Source organism: Sus scrofa, chromosome 17 (assembly GCF_054392235.1).
Source record: "Sus scrofa isolate SSC_HxYL_T2T_F1_AM1 chromosome 17, Sscrofa_HxYL_maternal_Yorkshire_Landrace_v2.0, whole genome shotgun sequence".
Lineage (NCBI taxonomy): Eukaryota > Metazoa > Chordata > Mammalia > Artiodactyla > Suidae > Sus > Sus scrofa.
Window position 1 is genome coordinate 41,792,562 of NC_139399.1, and position 19,771 is coordinate 41,812,332.

Here is a 19,771-nt window from a genome sequence, read left to right on the forward strand (position 1 = left end):
TTACGAAACCAGTGCCAGAAATGCCAAGGGAGCCCGCTCATGCTAGCCTCCCCACCCAGGCCCAGCCTCCCTCTTGGAATGACCCTGGGCACATACGCCTGTTTAGTTTACCACTAACCCACTCTTGGGCAGAGCAGAGAGGCCGAGGCTACAGCATGTTGGCAGATACTACAGGAAGGCTCTGGTAGCCCTGTGCCCATGAAAGAATAATAATACATCCTAATTAAGGGGAAGGACTCCAGGGAGCCAAGAAGCCAAAGGATCCACTCACGGCCGAACTGCTAGTTGTGGGGTGAAAGTGACTAGTGCTTCGCTCTCTGGCCTCTGAGCCTGGTGTTCCATGGTGCCCTTTCCACTCTGGCACAGGAGTTCATCACTGACCACATCTGCCAGGCCTCCGGCTGAAAAGGATCCGGAGAGCACCAAAGGCCAGTTGGGCCAGAGGCTGGGGCTCCCTGGGGGCAAAATGCCTTCCCGGGTTGTTTTCTGCAGCACTAGCTCTTCCATCCGCCCTCTGCCTTGCTGGGCTCCCCACCTGCCCCAAAGTTCAGCACTATTCTGTTATGCTTGTGTCTGGGCCCCACGGGTACCACACAAAGCCCTGAACCTTCCTTCTTCTCCTTCTGCCCCAGTTCCTAGGGGTCACCATACACAGAAGCAGACATTAGACCACTTAAGAGCAGAAAGGCTCACCTCAGATTACACAGGTGGGCATCATGGCTCTGGGAAGGGAAGGGACTTGCTTAGGGTCACTCAGTAAGTTAGTGGCAAAAAAGAGATTAGCCTTCAGGTCTGTTCTCTTTATTCCTCTGTTCATAGGCTGTCACTGCTCAGGCACAGATGGACCCAGAGGACTGGCTCAGACAAGTGGAACTGGAGGATTTTGCCCTTTTCAGAATGATGCAGTCTTTCTGCAATGTGCCTGTCCTTGTAAAAGTCATCCTTGTGGCCTATGGGATTTCCAGTCACTCCTTTTCATCCATGCAGCCAGACTGGGACCCATCTCACTGGTGTCAGGAGCAAAGCAATTTATGAAGGAAGGTGCGTGAGAAGCAAGAACAGGTCCTGGGTAGAAAGAGTCACTCAGACCCTCAAAGATTCAAACTCTCGAGTCTCATAAATGGAAAGAGCCATGCAGTAAAGAAGAGTGGGAAACCGGCAACATGATTTTTGTATTGACATTTGGTTCTTAATAATAACATCCAAAATGCGTTCTGTTCTTATAGCGCTGCAACTGGGACTGCATTGGGTCGAGGGTATATGTTGCCGGAGTCTCCCCTGGGAAGTGGGGAGGAGCTGGTGGTGAGACACACTGCTTTCTCTTTGGGACCTAGATGCAGCCAGGTGAAGAGCTGCAGCATGTGCCTTGGCTCTGGTAGGGGGTGGGGAGGCAATCCCAGCAGGCCTGCAAACACATGGGCAGAGTTCCTTGCCGCCAACCCACAAGAAAAGGGTTGCTGATGGGGCCAGCAGTGGCAGCTCCAGGAGAGTGGAGGGAAGGCTGGGATGTTACATTCTTGAGGCCTTCACAGGTACATGTCATCGTAGCCCGGCGGGGGGAGATGGTCTGGGTTAGGTCTGGAATGGAAAGAGGGGCTGGTGAGTTGGGATGATGGACAGCGAGGGGCACACAGGCAGACAGGGCCCTAAATGGAGGGAGCTTGCCTCTGGAATGCTGTGGTGCTACACTGAAGAGCACGTGCTCTAGAGCCCAACAGGCTGGGTCTCAATTCTGATTCTCCCATCTTGGATAAGTTACTTCATCTTTCAGGGCCTCAATTTCTGTATCTGTGAAGTGTGGACAGCAGTATCTACCCACAAGGGCTAACATGTGGATCTAATGAGTTCCTGACACATAGACAATCTCCAGTAAGTGGAGCAACAACCCCTCCTCTGAGTCCTCCCTGAGGGGAGCTGGGGACGGGAGGCACTGAGGGATGGGGGGCTCCTGAAAGGCTCCGGGGAGGCATCAGGCAAAAGCCTCCTGGCAGAGGGGGATGGAGTTAGGGGCAACCCTCTGCGGGCTGTCAGACACCTTCATTCCTGCAATGCTGAGCTGAGTTGCCGTCAGGTCCTACTTCTCAGCATACCTGAGTGAATACCTACCCAGACGGGCTGGTCCCAATGGGTCCAAAGGGATCAAAGCGTGCTCCTGGGGGCACAGCGCCTGGAGGAAGACGGTTTGGGAGGCCTGATGATGGGTCAATAAGTGCTCTTGGAAAGCCAGATCTCAGGGGATCCACAATCATGCCACCTCTCCGACACCTGAGGCAAGAAGGAATGATGGGTAAGCAGGTGTGGCAAGCAGCTGTTGGAGAAGAAGTGAAGGTGGTGAGATGGACTAAAACGACTGCGACACCTACTCTGGATGGTTCAAGCAGAGGTATGGCTGGCTTCTAGCATGAAGCAGGCAAGAGCAAGAACCTAGAGAGCATACTCTTTCTGCAATCACGGGCTGCACTTTCAGTTGTATGGGCTCCCTGAACCCACAAAATTGAGATCCTTGCCGTGTCTTGTACTCAAGAGGACACTCCGATCAAGAACATGTGCCAGAACTTGCCAAGGGCGATGCAGAACCATCACAAGGCTCTACGGGTACTACTTCAGGTCTAAGGACTAATGGATTGAGATAATCTGTGACCGTGGGTTGCCCAAGTCTAGCTCCCGACAGCTTCTGTTCCTCATGCAGTTCCATGGACCCACCGACCTCATGACTCAAACTTGGATGAATGAGCTGATGTTCCCCAAACTTTGAGGTCACTGTTCAAGCTTCACTGCAGACTTACATGGTTTCCCCACTGTCCAAACGTGTCTGAAAATGTTCAAGTTGGGGACACTTTGCAGCAGAGGTTAAAATCTAGAAGCACTCAGGGAAGACGGTGCATAGCTCAGGCTGTAATAACTTTGTTGGGAACTTGACAAGAATGATACCAGAGTAATGGGGATCAGAACCTCCCCTTATCAAGTGAGGTAAACTCTGAAGAGCCCTGAATGCCCTGAGGCCTTGTAGCCCACTGTGTGCTCTTCCGCCTGTGCTGGATAAGCCCTGGGTGTTCTTCCATCCAAGGGACAGCTGCTGTCTTCCAAAAGGAAAAGTGGGGCCAGAGAACAACAAAGGAGCTGCTCACTGGGCTTCCTCAGCTCCTCCCCAACACTCAGAGCCCTCCTGCACTGCTCTGACCATGGCAGAGCAGAACGTGGCAGCGATTTCTCAGCCACCCGGCAACAACCCAAAGGGAGACTGATGAAAAGCTCTAAAATTAGAAGATGAGCTGAGGCTGGAAAGCCACGAGAGCAGGTTGTGTAGCTGCCACCTCCCCAGCATACTCACCCAAAGGGGTCTAGGTCCTCTCCCCCGACAGCAAACGGGCCCAGGGGATCGCTCCTGAAACAAACAAGGGACAATTACTGAAAGTCCCAGAGCAGCCGGGTACCTGGGCTCCCAGAGGCCCGGACCTGATGCCTGTGGGGACACAAATGTATTCCCAGGCATGGGGGACAGAGAAAGCCCCTGCATGAGACCACATCATGCATGACCATCTCAAAATAGTCCTTGGCACGGACCAACACTGAAAATACTACAATGGTGATTACGTGAGAAGAGCTGGACACAAAGGGGAAACATGGAGCATCCTAATAATGCGGAAAGATAAAAATATGAACGACGGTAATGAGATAAATTTTATTTTATTCATACCTCTCTCAGATTCCTAAACTTTGGATAAAGAACCAAGAACATTTAGATCAGAAAAATAATACTCTAAAACCCTAAACCAAAAAGCTCAGATTTAAAAGTGTCCAAGGGTATGGAGCTCACATACAGCTCAAACTGTGCTTCTCAACTTTTGCTCATTATGGCTCCTTGATGAAATCGTCATACCACAGATCCTGCAACCCTGTTTATGCACTGCAGCCCATTAGATGGCCGCAAACCACTGTGATGTCTAAGATTTTTTTTCACTCTCCACTCAGAACCATTTTTTGCCCATATTGAGACTGAAGGAGCCAGGAACATAAATGAGCGTATGCTTTGTGAAGATCAAGTCTATGCTTTTATATATACACCTAAATATATATCTTTCAAAAGCCTTTTTATCTTTACATTCTTTGATCTGATAATTTTATGCCTAGATAGCCATCTTAAAGAATATATAATTCGAATTAAAATATCATCATAAAAACTTTAACCAAGGGAACTGGACCGGCCCTAACCTGGGTCCAGTTAGGCAGATGATGGTATTGCAACCATGGAAACAATGTTCTAAGAATGTTTTGAAATGATGTGCAAAGACACTTATGCTCTAGCATTAATTATGGAAGAAAGGGGGATTATCAATAGCCTAGGAAATTAAGTGTGAAAAATGTGTGTGTGGATAAATAAAACTAGAAAGAAGCATATCTAAAATATAAACAGTGACAGTAAACACATGGGTGCAGTTTCTTCTTTATACTTTCCTGATTTTTTTTTATAAAGGATATGGCTATGGATATAATAAAACGAAAAAGATGTGGATATAATAAAACAAAAAAGATTTGAAAAAAGGCTGTTTGGAATCTGCTTGGAGCCCTGGTGAGCAATGCAAACCTGATAGTTCTGGGGTGCAGCGGGTTCCTGTCAGACCTCAAGAAAGTGTGGTAAATGGCAGCTAATCTAAGCTTATGGGTAAGATGCTATTCATGAAGAACTTGGGGAAAAAAAAAAATCCAAAAGTAGGTGCTTCTCCAGTTAGTGATACCTAGTGGGCTGGAAAGGATATTGTGATTGAGGTGGACATGGCTTTCAAGGGAAGTAATTTTTCCTGACCTAGGTTATCACTGTTCCTGAGCCATGGGAACTGGAGCTGACAATCAAACTTTCTGGTGGCCTCCAACAACCTGCCTCACTCCACAGGTCAGGTGGTGCCAGAGGGCAGCGAGCACTTTTACCCATCTCCATATACTGCCCCTATGTAGCAGCAGGCAGAAGGAGCTTCTAGAGGCTATGCAAATGCCGTGAAGAATAGAGTCTTGATGGCTCCTGAAACATGGAGCCATCTCTTTTTCCCTCTCCTGGGCCAGAGTGTGGGAGGGGAGAAGGAAAAGAGAACAATGGAGGGTCAAAGGCAGCTGCCAGGCCCACCCCAATAATCTGTGTACTGGAAACTGTCACGGCATATCCTTTAGGCTCACACTCAACACCGTGTCACTACAACACATGCACACCTCTGTGAACTCATTATGTGCCCAGAAGCTATTATAAAATAATCTCAGTCCTGGATATACTGAATGAGGCTCGAGAGATTAAAAAAAAAAAAAAAAAAAGCTAATTTTTGTCCATGGTCTCTAAAATCAAGCCCCTAAAACTCCATGCGGGAGAGTGTTGTACACTAAACACTGTAGGCACAAGTGCCTAGTTGGGCCCAGTGGACAGGATGGCCCATCTGCAGAGGGGCCCTCTAAGGGATCTGGGGGTGACCCTGACCACACCAGTTTCTTCTCCATGTACTCTCCTCTCCTCTCAGGTAAAAATAACATGCCTCTCTTGGACACACAAATGCAGCTGATGTCCTCCAGTGGCTGAGCTGGTCTGGTGAACAGGAAAGGCCTTAGGACTGGGAGTCAGAGACTGGCTCTGGTCTGGGTAGGAGACTATCTAGCTGGTTGGCAGGGGTCTATCACAAAAGCTTTGCACCATGGTCTTTTAAGATGTAAAATCTAAGTAGTAACAGTCACAGGGTCTGCTGTTACGGTGAAATGTACTACTGGACATGAACAGATTTGTTGACAGGAAAGACCTGGAAGAATGGAATAACAGCAGCTGCCCATATTTACTGACAGCTTGCTTTGTGTAAGACACCATGCTAAATTTAGTTTAAAATTTTTTTAAAATTTAATTTTCTGAATAGGTAAGCCCTTCATCGGTTTCAAATTTCAAAAGAATACAGAGATTGAAGAATACAGATTGCATTCGAAATTCAAAGGATACATAGATCCATAATCTTGCTGGATGTGTTTTGGAATTCAGAACTTTTCATATTTTAGAAAGGTCAGAGAAGTGTGCCTAACATATATTGTGTACCATGCTGTAACCCTAACATTTCTGCCAGATGAGTAAGAATTCAATGAATATCTAAGGAGCTTTATGACACTTCAGGTCAGGTTTTGATCCCAAAGGTTTGGCACGAATCTTATGAAAGAGCAAAACAAAACAAACAGAAAAAATGAATGCCACTTGGTTTTCAGAGTTGTAGACAAGAGACTGTTGACCTACAGAATAAAAACTCTCCCTCTCAGCCCTGTCCTCCAGCCTGACAGGTCTTCCCACAGACAACTAATGACCTTGCTTTCCTGTATGTCCTTCCAAAGATACTTTGCCAATGTGAACACACACGAATCTCCCCTACTTTTAATTTTCTTTATTTATTTATTGAGGCTGCACTCGTGTCGTGGAAGTTCCCAGGCCAGGGATCAAACATACGCCATGGCAGTGACCCAAGCCACAGCAGTGACAATGCTGGATCCTTAATTGCTAGGCCACCAGGGAACTCTCTCTCCAACCTATTTTTCAAACTGATGGATGTACTGAGCTCCTTATATACATTATTTTATTTTATCTTCGCAGGAGCCCTCTGAGTACATATGATTTTTATTCCTATTTTACAAAGGAGGAAACTGAGGCTCAGAGAAGCAAGTGTTCTTACCCAAAACCAGATAAGTAGTAAGTGGCCAAGAGTGAATTCATACTAGGTTCGCCCAACTTCAAAACCCATGCTCTTTTTTCACTTTTTATTTAAAATTTTTTTAATAAAGTGCGGTTGATTTACAATGTTCCTTCAATTTCTGCTGTAGAGCAAAGTGACCCAGCTATACATACACATATTCTTTTTTTTTTTTTTTTTTTTTTGCTTTTTATGGCCGCACCTGCAGCATATGGAAGTTCCCAGGCTAGGGGTCCAATCGGAGATGCAGCTGCTGGCCTACGCCATACCCACAGCCACACCAGATCCATTTTTTCATCTGTATGTCTTCTTGGAAGAAATGTCTACTTAGGTCTTCTGTCCGTATTTCCATTGGGTTGGGTTTTGTTGTTGTTGTTGAGTTTATGAGTTGTTTGTATATTTTGGAGATTAAGCCCTTGTTGGTTGCATCGTTTGCAAAGATTTTCTCCTATTCCGTGAAAACCCATGCTCTTTTAACTGACTGATGTGTTGAGATTATTTTACATTTAATGTGATGTGTTTAGATTTAGATTTACCATTTTAGTATTACCTTTCCAATAATTTTCCAACTTCCTTTTTCTTTCCTGTTTTCTTTTTTAAATTCAACTTTAAATAAGTGTTTTGTTTTGTTTTCTTTCTTTCTTTTTTTTTTTAACTATATCTCTTTGTATATTTTCCGTGGTTGCCTGAGGGATTACAATAAACATACATAACTTTTCACAGTCTACTGAGAAATAATATTTGACCATTTCAAGTAGGAGATAAAAACCTTACCAGCAGACATTGATTTCTTTCATTCACCTCCTTTTACGATAAAATTGTCATATTATATTACAGCTAACATACAATGAAATGTTCTAATTTTTGCTTTCAGTTTTAAAACATATTTTAAAGATTTCAAGAGAACAGTCTACTATATTTATCTAGATGTTTACCATTTTTATTGCTTTTCTTTTATTCCTGGTGTTCTAAATTTCTATCTGGTATCATTTCCCTTCTGTCTGAAGAACTTCCATTAGCAATTCCTTCTGAGAAGATCTGTTAACTATGAATTCTCTTAGTGTCCTTTCACTAAGAATATCTTAATATCCTTCAGAAATAAAGATGATGTAGTTGCTAGATATAGAATTATGGGTCTGACAATTCTTTTTTTCTCCATATTTTAAGAATGGTGGGCTGCTTGTTTCTTGTTTTCATGGATTCTGACGAGAAATTCACCATAATTCAAATTCTTATTCCTCTACAGGCAATGCATGTTTTTCTCTAGTTGCTTTCATGTCTCCCCCACTCCCCCCGCCCTGCTTTTTAGCAGTTTCATTATATCTGAGCATGGACTTCTTTGCATATATCCTACTTAGGGTTTGAACAGCTTTTTGAATCTGTAAGTTTATGCCTTTTGCCAAATCTGAGGAATTTTCAGCCATTATTTTCTTCAATAATTTTTTTGTATTACACTCTTTCTCCTCTCCTTCTTATGGCCCTATGTTAGACCTTTTGTAATTGTCCAAAATTGTTTACTTTTAAATTGTTTATTTTTAAAGATTTTTTTTGGTCTCTGTTGTTCAGATAGGCTAATTTCTATTGATGTATTTCAAGTACTTAATATTTCCTCTATTATCTCTATTCTGATACTGATTCTTCCAGTAGTTACTTTGACTATTGTATTTTTCAGTTTTAAAATTCCCATTTGGTTCTTGTTTTTATCTTGCTTCTTTGCTGAATTTTCTATTGTTCCGTTTGTTTCTAGACTGTTTGCTTTCACTTCTCAGAGCATTTTTAAAATAGCTGCCTAAATTGTCTGACAGTCTTTATCAGATAATTATTCCAACATTTGTATCACCTGGGAATATGGGCATCTATTGTCTTTTTGTGAGCTGGACTTCTGATGTTTTGTGTGCCTGGTAATTTTAAACATTTTATTATGAAGTTTTGGGACAATCCTGATAATTCTGTCTTAGCAGGCAATCCACCCGGGGGTTGTGGGATTCATGTTCAGGTTTCAATGTCAGTTCTGTTTTCAAAACCCTTGCAGTGCTTTTCATTCTGCCCCATATATATGGTATGTGGGCTATCCTGTAGTAGTTCTGTTCTCAAAATCTTTGGTGTGCTATTTAGAATCAGATTCATTTACGTATAGTTTTTGGATAAGGCCCAGAGTCCATAATTTTATGAGGCTGCTTTCTGAACTCCTTCCTGTTTGTGATCTATCTCCTTGGTACCTTCCAGTTCCCCTGGGCTCCCCTTTTGGCCTTCTGGCTAGAAAGCTGAGGCATTCCTTACCTTGCTCTGCCCTGTACTTCCCCTGTCAGTGCCTGTGTCATACCCGTACCAAGTGGAAAAAGGATAAAGGGAAGAAAAAAAGCGAGAGTGGTTCAGCCCCATACTCTTGAGATGAGTTTTATTGGAAAGGAAGGGTCTTCTCCCTCAGTTTCAGGTGTTTGTGGATTGCCACAGGATGGGGTGTAAAAAAAAAAAAAAAAAAATTGGAGAAAAGGAAGAAAAAACTTGAGACTTCCCCATTCTCTCTGAGCACTAGACCTCATTCCTACTTCTTTAACCAGACTGAAGGGCTCTTGGAGTGCTCTCTGTTCACACTAAATCCAATTCCTTGTTTTGGGTTTCTTTGAGTTCAAACTGGAAGACAATGGTGAACTCACTGCCAGGGTGGTATTTAAACCTATGGTCTTTTTTGCCAATCTACCAGCTACCACTTTTCAGCATCCTCGAGTAATCCATGCATTCTGTATAGCTGCAGTCAGTGGGAAAGTCAGGATGAAGTGCGTTTATTCCAGAACCAGAATCTTCCAAACCCAGGCTCTCAACAGAACAGAACACCAATATGGCTGTTTACAACAGAGCTGCTGGTCTGCACCCTCCGGTGATCATTAGGAGTGAACACGAAGCTCTTCATCTGCATGTCAGTCTTCTCTAGGCATGCTGGTTCACAGAGCAGCCAGTAGCAATAATCTGAAAATTTCCAGACCCTGATCCCTGAGTTGGTTTTCATAGCATTTCTTGAACCACCTAGGTAAGTTCTGTTCAGACTATAATGTGCCCATCAATCAGTGGGGGGAATCTTGCTCAAAGGCAGGATTTAATTCAGAAGATCAAGGATGGGACTTGAGATCCTACATTTTCTACAAGCTCCCTGATGCTCTGACATTGTTGGTCTGTGGACCACAAATGGCAAGGCTGCTTCCCAGTGAGGGTACAAGTTCAAATTTTGGTGGTCTGGTTTATTTACCTTGTTCTGCCAAGTGTGGAAAATTAGAAGCAGGGAAGTGGGGATACAGGCAAGAATGTGTGTAGATTAACAAGCGGAGTACAGGTTATGGTGCTCTGAGCGAGCAGGGCACTACACTTAACTTTTCTCCACCCCTAGGATGTCCTATAAGTTCAAAGGTGACTTGGGGATTGAGAATGGTTGGGAAATACTCCATTTAGGCTAAGTGAACAAAGATTTTCAAAATAAAAAAAAAAAAAAGAGAAGATACATACTAAAAAATTATAAAACGTCACCCATTATCTGACTCTGACACAATGACTGGTTTTGTTATTCTTTTCTAGTCTTTTTTCATAAGCATGCTTTTATACAATTATATTATCAATATAATTTCAGATCTCACTCTCCTCTTCCACTTATGTCCTACATTTCTCAAGTTGTTTTTGTTATTAACATGTTTAATGGCCAAATGATATTCACTTAAGTGAAGTAAATTTTTAAAATTTACTTAATTTCCTACTGTGTTGGTACTGCTTCTGGTATAACTGTAAATAATGCTGTAATGAACAACTTTCATGGTCATATTTCTTCCATGTTAGAAATCAATAATTGTTATCCTCTGCTCATCTGACGACTGTATCATGGAACAGGAAACTTGTTTCTGATCAAGAGATAAAAAAGGAGTTCCCGTCGTGGCGCAGTGGTTAACGAATCCGACTAGGAACCATGAGGTTGCGGGTTCGGTCCCTGCCCTTGCTCAGTGGGTTAACGATCTGGCGTTGCCGTGAGCTGTGGTGTAGGTTGCAGACGCGGCTCGGATGACGCGTTGCTGTGGCTCTGGCATAGGCCGGTGGCTACAGCTCCGATTCAACCCCTAGCCTGGGAACCTCCATATGCCGCGGGAGCGGCCCAAGAAATAGCAACAACAACAACAACAAAAAAGACAAAAAGACAAAAAAAAAAAAAAAAAAAAAAGAGAGAGATAAAAAGGAGCTGTACTCTGGAGCCTCAACTGTACCTGATTTATTTATTTTTTGCTTTTTAGGGCCACACCTGCGACATATGGAGGTTCCCAGGCTAGGGGTCTAATCGTAGCTGTAGCCGCCGGCCTACACCACAGCCACAGCAATGCAGGATCTGAGCCACGTCTGCGACCTACACCACAGTTCACGGCAATGCTGGATCCTTAACCCAATGAGAGAGGCCAGGGGTTGAACCTGCAACCTCATGGTTACTAGTCAGATTCGTTTCCACTTTACCACAACAGGAACTCCCAACTGCACCTGATTTAGATGATTTAGAAGGTGAGATTTGCATCCTATAAGCTGACAAGATTTAGAAAAGATTTAGGCTGAGCTGACACAGTAATGGCATAGACTATTGGGAACCCTAGGGGAGAGGAAATGTATTTTGCAGTTGGTAGATACAGCCTGCTCACTAGATTCCAGAGCCCCTAATCCCCAGAACCTGTGAGTGTGATGAGAAATCACTTCTGCAATTGTTTTATATTTTATGGCACAGCAGACCTCAAAAGGGGGGTGGGGTATCTGTGTGGCCTAGTTTAATCACATGGACCTTTAAAAGCAGAGAACTTTCTCTGGCTGATGGCAGAAGAGATGGCGCATCTGAAGCATGAGAAGAACTTGACACACCACTGTTGATTTTAAATATGGAGGTGGCCATGTAAGAAGAAATGCAAAAGGTCTTAAGGAGCTGAGAGAGAGGCCCCCACCAGGAGCCAGCAAGGAACAGGGTACCAACAAACTGAGATTGGGTTCAGTTAACTTACATACATTTTGGGGATGATGTTTTTCTAAATAATTTAAAAGAAAAAGGACTAACCCTACCAGTGAAAAGGATGGAGAAATGACATCAAAATATAGTTGGAATGCTAATTAAAACAACTGTTTAGGAGGCAACTGGGCAATATATATATCAACATCTTTAAAGAGAGGCTTAGTCTTTAATGTAGTTAATTCCACTGTCAGGAATGTATGCTAAGGAAACATTCAGATTTGTGCTCTAAGCTGCATGAAAAATATGTTCACTGAAGTGTTAGCTATGGTAGCCCAAAATTAGAAATGACTTAAGCTAAAAAAAAAAAAAACAAACCCTTTTCACCATTCTTGATTTTTCTTCCCATCACTAAGCCAAACCATAAGCAAGCCCTATCAGGTATACTTCCTAGTATACCCCAGATCATCTACGTATCTGCCACAATGATGATTTCCTGCCTGGGTGCCTGTGTCAGCCCCTTACCTGGTCTTGCTGTTTCTACTACTGTCCTTCTATAATTCATTCTCTACATAGGAGCCCGAGAAATTTAAAAGAGAGAGAGAGAGAGAAAGAAAGAAAAAAAAGAGTCAACAATATGAAATCCCTCATTTGCTAAACACACCCACCCAGTGGTTTCCCACTGTACCTGACCTTGACCTCAAGGCTCTATACAAACTGGCCTGTGCCTACCCCTACAGAGTCATCTCCCATCTTTCTACCCCACCGTGCTCCAACCATACTAGCTTTCTCTTTGTTCTTGGAATAATCCGAGCCAAGATAGTTTCTTTTGAAGCAACTGCTGTTACAGGTGTGAAACGGAGGAGATACTAAGGGATGAATCCCATATCAATGCTTATGAGCTGTGTTTCTTTGGGCAAGCTGATTAAACTCTCTGTGCCTCAGTTTTCTTTTCTATAAAATGAGGATAACATAGCACCTACCTCTCATTCTCTTGTTAATGAAGATTAAAAGAAATTATATTTGATACTTAATGTAACAGCCTGGCACTCAGTAAAGGCTCAATTTAATATTAACCATGTTAGTTGTCAGAATCTAACTGGGATATTTTGAGGAAAAAAAAAGTATATGGCTAAGTATATGGGTCCCAAATAGATCACTTTCTATCCAAAATATTTTGATGGCTCCCATTATCCCAGGATCAAACCCAGCTCCTTAGCACATAAGGTCCCTTGTGATGCGGCCCTCATTTTCACCTATTCTCCCTTCACATGCCAGAAGTGGTAATATATAACCCCCCGATCCCTCCTCTGCCTAAACACACACACACACACACACACACACACACACACACACACACACACGGGATGATAAGATGATTTCATAGCCCCATTTGTACCCACTGTTCCCTTAGCCGCAAATGCCAATTACTCCCAATACTAGAGAATTATTATTTGTCCTTTAAATTTTAGCTCCTCAGGCATTATCTCTGTGAAGCCTTTCCTTCTATACTGTCCTAACTCAATCCTTCAGGATCATGACCCCTCTCTGAGCTTCAGCAGACCTGAGACACACTTTCACTTTTAAAAAGACTTAGGGTCTGGAATAAAAAGGGTAGTCAGCCCTAAACGACTGTGAGCTCCTTGAAGGTTGGATCGATACCTCATCACATACTTCCAATGCCTAGTACTGTATTTGACACATAAGTGACAGACCCACTTGGGGCTAAGAAATTGTACAGAAGACAAAAGCAAAGGTGCTAGAGTTAGATCCAAGTTCAGATTCTGGCTTCACCACTTAAGAGCTGTATGACCTAGGGCAAACCATGAAATCTCTAAGCCCTAGCTTTCTCCCCTTTAAAATACAGACGATAGTACCTATTTCTGGGGTTACTATAAGGATTAAATGAGAATGTTTACGAAAGCTTAACACCTGGTACATAATCAAGAGTTCAATAAACAGCATCCAATATTCTATTATTATAACACAACTTCTGCTCCTTACTGGTTGGAGTCAAGTTATTTGCTATCCATGAACTTCAGTTCATGTAAACTGTAAAATGGGGATAGCCCTTACTGATCCCATGGGGTTGAGAGGATTTAATAAAAACATGTGGGTGAAATGCTTAGCATGTGATCTGGAAGAGCTGGCACAAAACAGCCACATAAATATTACTGAACTAACTTTGCCATCCATGGGGAAAAAAATCAAAGGGATCAAGACTATCTGGCTCTAAGGAAAAGAATGAGGGCAATTATTAATGTTTCACAAGTAATGAAAAATGAAAATTATCAAGGTGGCATAGGTAGAGGATAATTCTTTTCAAAATACAGTGCTAAATCAACTAGATATCAATATAATAAAATATGCATCTATCTCACTACACAAAAATTTATTTCAAATGGATTATCCTAATATGAAAGGTAAAACAAAGCTTCTAGAAGAAAATATATGAGTAATTCTACATGACTTTGGGGTGGGACAAAAGTTTCTGAAACAGATAAAGCATCACACATAAAGAAAAAGCACTGATAAGCCAAAGTATAAAAAACATTAAGAATATTTTAATTAAAAACATCATTATTAGAGTACACCTCTTTTTAATATTATGTAATGAAATGGAATATATGCATAAAGTACTCCTGTTGCATGTAGAAATACAATGGTTGTCTCAAAGAGAAGTCCTTGTGCTGAAGCAGCCATTTTTTCATGGAAAAACATTTTTACTCAGAATGACTGATAGACAAACAAATCATGGTTACTCAAACTTGGCTACACAGTAAATACTTTCTTAAAAGCCATATGAACCTGTTACTTCAAGGAAAATAACCACCAGTATAAGTTGCCAATGATAAAATTCAAACTTAGATGTGAAAATTAGCAATTTGGAAATTCATATTCACCATTAGCTTGATGCCTTCCCCATACTGATGCTGATTGTATCGGTAATATTGATGAACGTGATTTTTAAAAATATTGTATAATAAAATGTATAATAATAAATATATAATCCCTGGGCCAGGGATTGAACCTGAGCTACAGTAGTGACACCACCAAATCCTCAATCACTAGGCCACCAGGGAACTCCTATTATTGTTATTTTTAAATAAATAAATAAATGTATATTTAAATTAAAAATTGTTTTTTGTTTTATTTTGCTTTTTAGGGCCACATCTGGAAGTTCTCAGACTAGGGGTCTAGGCGGAGCTACAGCGGCCAGCCACAGCCACAGTCACAGCAACGTGGTATCCTAGCCATGTCTGCAACGTACACCATAGCTCATGGTGATGCTGGATCCTTAACCCACTGGGCAAGGCCAGGGATCGAACTCGCATCCTCCTGGATACTAGTTGGATTCGTTTCTGCTGCACCACAATGGGAACTCCTAGAATTTACTTTTTAATTTAAAAATTTCAGCTGTAATTTATAACATGGTAAATATTAATAGATATAACTTAAACATGAGCCCTTTGAGGTCCTCAATAATTTGGGGAAGTGCGAAAGAGTTCCTGAGACAAAAACGTTTGAGATCTGCCAGCACAGGAAATACAACTCCAGGAAAGAAAAGAAAAAAGGTATATATATAGATGCTCATAGTGTACTATTTAAAATGAAACACTGTACATGCTTGAAATACTCCATGGAGGTTAGGCAAACTACAGCATATACCGTAGAATAAAATATCAGATACGACCTACTGTAGAGCACAGGGAACTCTACCCAATATTCTGTGATAATCTATACGGGAAAAGAATCTGAACAAGAATGGATGTGTATATATGTATAACTGAATCACTTTGTTACACAACAGAAATAAACACGCTATAAATCAACTGTACTTCAATAAAACTTTAAAAAAATGCAAAAAAATCAGACATTAAAAAGGGTATGTTTAGCACTTTAATAAATGAATAAAAAAATTTTAAAAAGAAAATGCAGACTACAAATACTGGGAACATTTAAAAATATGTAAAGATGCAAACTGATTAGGATTAAAAATGAATTTTGAATGACATAAATAAGAGCTTTATATCTAAGGACTGATTTTTAGAAAAGTTGGTTAAGCACAGAAAAAACTGATTATTTCAAAACAGAGAACAAGATTTGGGGCATACGGTCTCTTTACTGAGGACAGATGGAGCAAAGGGAAATGGGTTAGAATTATAATGACAACAAAAAAGTTAGGTTTAGATGAAAAAACTTCCCTTACAGATGGGTTGTTTTCTGTAATTCTTCTGGAAAGAGTAGAACAGACCTACTTTTCACCCTCAATTCTCCATTGCAATGGAGTGTCCTCTCTGTCTACACCAGCATCAAACCAGCAGACCCAGTCTCCTTTGACAAGCTCTGGACGCACACGCCACCACACACTTAGTAAAGCGAGACATCCCGACTTCTATCTGCATTTGGAAGTGTCCAGGTGTGGGATAGGCAAGGTGGTGTGGAAAGTGAGGAGTGAGACACAGAGCTGTATCCTGTGGGAAGGGACAGAGACTGCCGTTTTCTACTCAGAACAGAGGTCCAGGCTGTTCAGTGACAGGGTGATTAACATCCCACAGCAGCCAGATGGGCCCTCTGCTGTCCTGCTCCTTCTCTTCTTTCTACCCTAAGGCCCCACCCTCAAATCTGGCATTTGAAGCAAAAACAAAAAGTTGAAAAAAAAAAAAAAAAGAAAAGAAAGAAAAACAAAAAAGGGAGTTCTCTGTGGCACAGTGGTAGTGGGTTACAGATCCAGGGTTGTCACTGCAGTGGCTCAGGTCACTGCTGTGGTGCAGGTTCAGTTGCTGGCCCAGGAACTTCCATGTGCCATGGGCACAGTCTCCCCCCAACCCCCCCCCAAAGGTGAACGTGTGAGTGCCTGGTTGCCCAGCAACACACTGGTGATGAGGCTCTCACAGAGAAATCGATGTCATGATAGGCATCTGTGCTGACAGAGGAAGGGGGCTGGCAATGGGTGGGGGTGGAGGGAGAAGGGGACTCCAGGGGGAAGACCTGCCAACTCACTACCGGCTGACAGAAAGCCTCCTCAGCATTCTGCCTCCTCCCCCAGCACGGTGTCCCAGTCCTGGGAGATAAGCTGGCTCGAGAAAGGCCTCACCGAGGGAGGAAAGGGGTAGATTTTTCTCCACAGCCAGTGTGCCCTCACTACCCTGAACGTGTACACAAACCGATTATGTGATCCTATGAAGGGGCAGACCCCAGTTTTCACTCTCCCAGTTAGTTAATTCTGGGAAGTTGTGCCACCTCACTTGTCCACTGTCTCACCCGGGAAAAGCAGGGATGCCACTGACTCAGAAACCAGAAACCAAAAACCATAAAGCTGCTTATGAACATCTTTATACAAGTTTTGTGTGGCATAATTTTTATTTCTCTGAAATAAATACCCAGGAGTGTGATTACTGGATCTTACTATTAAGTGCATGTTTATGTTTTTTTTTTTTTAAATGGCTATATCTGAGACATATGGAGGTTCCTGGGCCAGGGACTGAATCTGAGCCACAGCTGAGGCAACAATGGATCTTTGAACCCACTGTTTGCTCATATTCCTGTCTGGAATATGAGCAAATGTAAATTAAAACACCCGGTGCAGCGGTCGGCACATGGTGGACGGCCAAGAAATAGTTCCTCCTCAATAAGGGGCAGCCAGTGTGATGATAAAGGACACAGTGTCCATAAAGGTCCTGAGCCCAAATGCAGTTGCTCAGCACACCATCTGGGTTCATACTCTCATACCTAAATGGCTCCTTTACCAGGAGGAGTAGGCTAAGTATTTAAACAAATAAAAGGGTCTCTCTTCGGGGGGACCCTCCAGTCACTATAGCTTCAGTCTTGTTTTTCATGTCTGTCTGCTACCTGAAAGGAATCCATGAAGTATTTCTACTGTATTCTGAGCAATGAGCTCAACACGTGGCACCTACTGCCATATTCCGTGCTGAAAAACCTCTGACATGGGTACAATTATTCTCAAAGTACAGAGGAGAAAGCCAAGGCTAACTGTGTTCACTGAGAGGCAAGCAAAGCTACAAGGTCAGGGTTTGAACCTACCTAATCGACCTCCAAAGCCTGAGCCCCTAATGGCCATGTAATACTCCCTCCTTGACATGGAGATGGGCGAGGTGGCAGAAAGAAGGGGAACAAGTCCCATCCGCTAAGAGTGGTATGCAGAAATGACGAGGCTAGGCCTTCTGCCTGACCCCCTCCCACCCGGATCCTCATCAGAATCCTTCAATGGCTCTCAGCTGCCCATGGGGGAGATTCACATACTTGGGCCTCGCAAAATCCAGTCCACCTTTCAGAGCTGTTACATCATAGGGTTCTGAAATGAATTCTTTCTTGAGCCAAAATTCAGGGACAGTCCCTTGCTTTCAGACCTTGGTGCTCTGGCCTGCTGGTCCCACAACCTGAAACAAGCTTCCCGTGGAAGGAATCTTAGGAAATAATTCAAACTCATGAACAGGAAAAAAAAGGAGTTTAGGAATACTTCTGTTCTTCCCTAAGAAGACACAGCTCAGGCAGCACCCCCCACCCCCACCCCGAGGAAGCCTGTCCCAGGCCACCTCTGAAGGGTCTCTGCACTAACCTCTGTAATGGCAGTTGTCACTCTTACTTATTCACCTGTCTCCCATGCTAAAGGGACAGCACGGGCCTTAAGAGTAGGGGCCCAGTCCCAGGGATCCCTAAACCCAGAGGGAAACATTTGCTGAATAAAGAACATATCAAAAATGTGCAAGGCATAGATCCAGGTGATGGAGATACAAAGAGGTGAAAAAGTAGGGCAAATTGCTCCACTTGAAAAAAAGCCATTAATCTTGGGATTAGACAAAAATAGCAAGTAGTAATGTCAAGGATGGGGTGAATCCCAGGGCTAGGGGGCCAAGAGTTTTAGCCAACAAAAGAATACGCAGGGTGGGATGGGCCAGGGCTGGCTGCGCCCTTGACTGACCCCAATCCCCAGCCTCTATCCCCATCTTCTGGGCCTAGGACAATGCCCACATATTCCCCACAGCTTCTCTCAGCCCAAAGATGTATAGCCTTCACAAGTAAAGGTCTCCTGAACTGAGGCCCCAAACCACTCAGTGGGAAGCCTGCCCTGGCCTCAGCAATCCACTCACCACCAGCAGTGCCCCCACGGCCCCTGGCTCTAACCACACTGCCTGTCCTCCCAGGGCTTTGCAGAGGACAGACCCTCAGGCTGCAGCACCCACTCTACCCTACTCTCTGCCTGCCCTGGAGGTCAGTCCCTTCTTAGGGAAGCCTACCCTGAACACCAAGTGTGGCGTTCCCAAGTCCCCTATTCATCCCCATGACAGGAGGTAAGAGGAGGAGCAGAGACAGTGTCGCTGGCCTTTGTGAAGCACCTGGTGCTAAAAATCTGGTGCCCTACGTATAGTGAGCTCAATAAATACAGTGGGCTTAAGACCCTAAGGGACCCTTTAGCTTCTTCATTTTAAAATACTTTTTATTTTGAAATAAAGATTTGCAGGAAGGTGGAAATAGTGCAGAGAAATCCTGTGTACCCCCACCCAGTTTCCTCCAATAGTTACTCCACCACAAAGATTGCCCTCATGCTACCCCGTTTTATAATCACACCTGTCCCCACCCATAACCTCTGGCAACCACTAGTCTGTTAGTACCTCCAGAATTCTGCCATTTCAAAACACCTTATATGAGTGGACCCATACAGTATGTGACCTTCTGGAACTGTTTTTTTTTTTTCACTCAGCCTGATGACCTGAGATCCACTCTGTTGTGGGTATCAACAGTTCATTCCTTTTTATTGCTGAGTAGTATTTTATGGTATGGATGGTTGTTTAACCATTCACCAACTGAGGGATGTCCAGGTTGTTGTCACAGACACGGCTTGGATCTGATGTTGCTGTGGCTGTGGTGTAGGCTGTAGCTTGGATTCGACGCCTAGCCTGGGAACCTCCATATGCCATGTGTACAGCCCTAAAAAGCAAAAACAAAACAAAACACCCCAAAACAAAACCAGAAACCAAAAACCATAAAGCTGCTTATGAACATCTTTATACAAGTTTTGTGTGGCATAATTTTTATTTCTCTGAAATAAATACCCAGGAGTGTGATTACTGGATCTTACTATTAAGTGCATGTT

The 19,771-nt window shown here is 43.2% G+C and overlaps 1 protein-coding gene and 2 long non-coding RNA genes across 4 annotated transcripts in view; all 3 read right to left on the reverse strand.

Annotated features, from left to right (window-relative positions):
- Positions 1–19,771, reverse strand: part of PSMF1 (proteasome inhibitor subunit 1) — a 46,885-nt gene that overhangs the window by 2,108 nt on the left and 25,006 nt on the right. The window contains exons 5-7 of one of the 2 annotated variants that reach the window (XR_014831719.1): positions 3,332–3,385; positions 2,107–2,265; positions 694–1,578 (exon numbers count right to left, since the gene is read on the reverse strand). Coding sequence is in view for 1 of the 2 variants with exons in the window: in NM_001243340.1 (NP_001230269.1) it covers positions 1,527–1,578; positions 2,107–2,265; positions 3,332–3,385 (265 nt within the window). In the remaining variant the exon portion in view is untranslated. Of the gene's footprint in view, positions 1–693; positions 1,579–2,106; positions 2,266–3,331; positions 3,386–19,771 lie in introns of those variants that run through there. The other variant, NM_001243340.1, reaches the window with a different exon arrangement.
- LOC146395245 (uncharacterized) lies at positions 7,617–10,819 on the reverse strand. The gene is made up of 2 exons (XR_014832133.1): positions 10,745–10,819; positions 7,617–10,694 (listed from the first exon to the last, which is right to left on the reverse strand). It is a non-coding gene; the product is annotated as an uncharacterized LOC146395245 (long non-coding RNA).
- On the reverse strand, positions 15,538–19,536 carry LOC146395246 (uncharacterized). Its single transcript, XR_014832132.1, has 2 exons — positions 17,187–19,536; positions 15,538–16,945 (listed from the first exon to the last, which is right to left on the reverse strand). It is a non-coding gene; the product is annotated as an uncharacterized LOC146395246 (long non-coding RNA).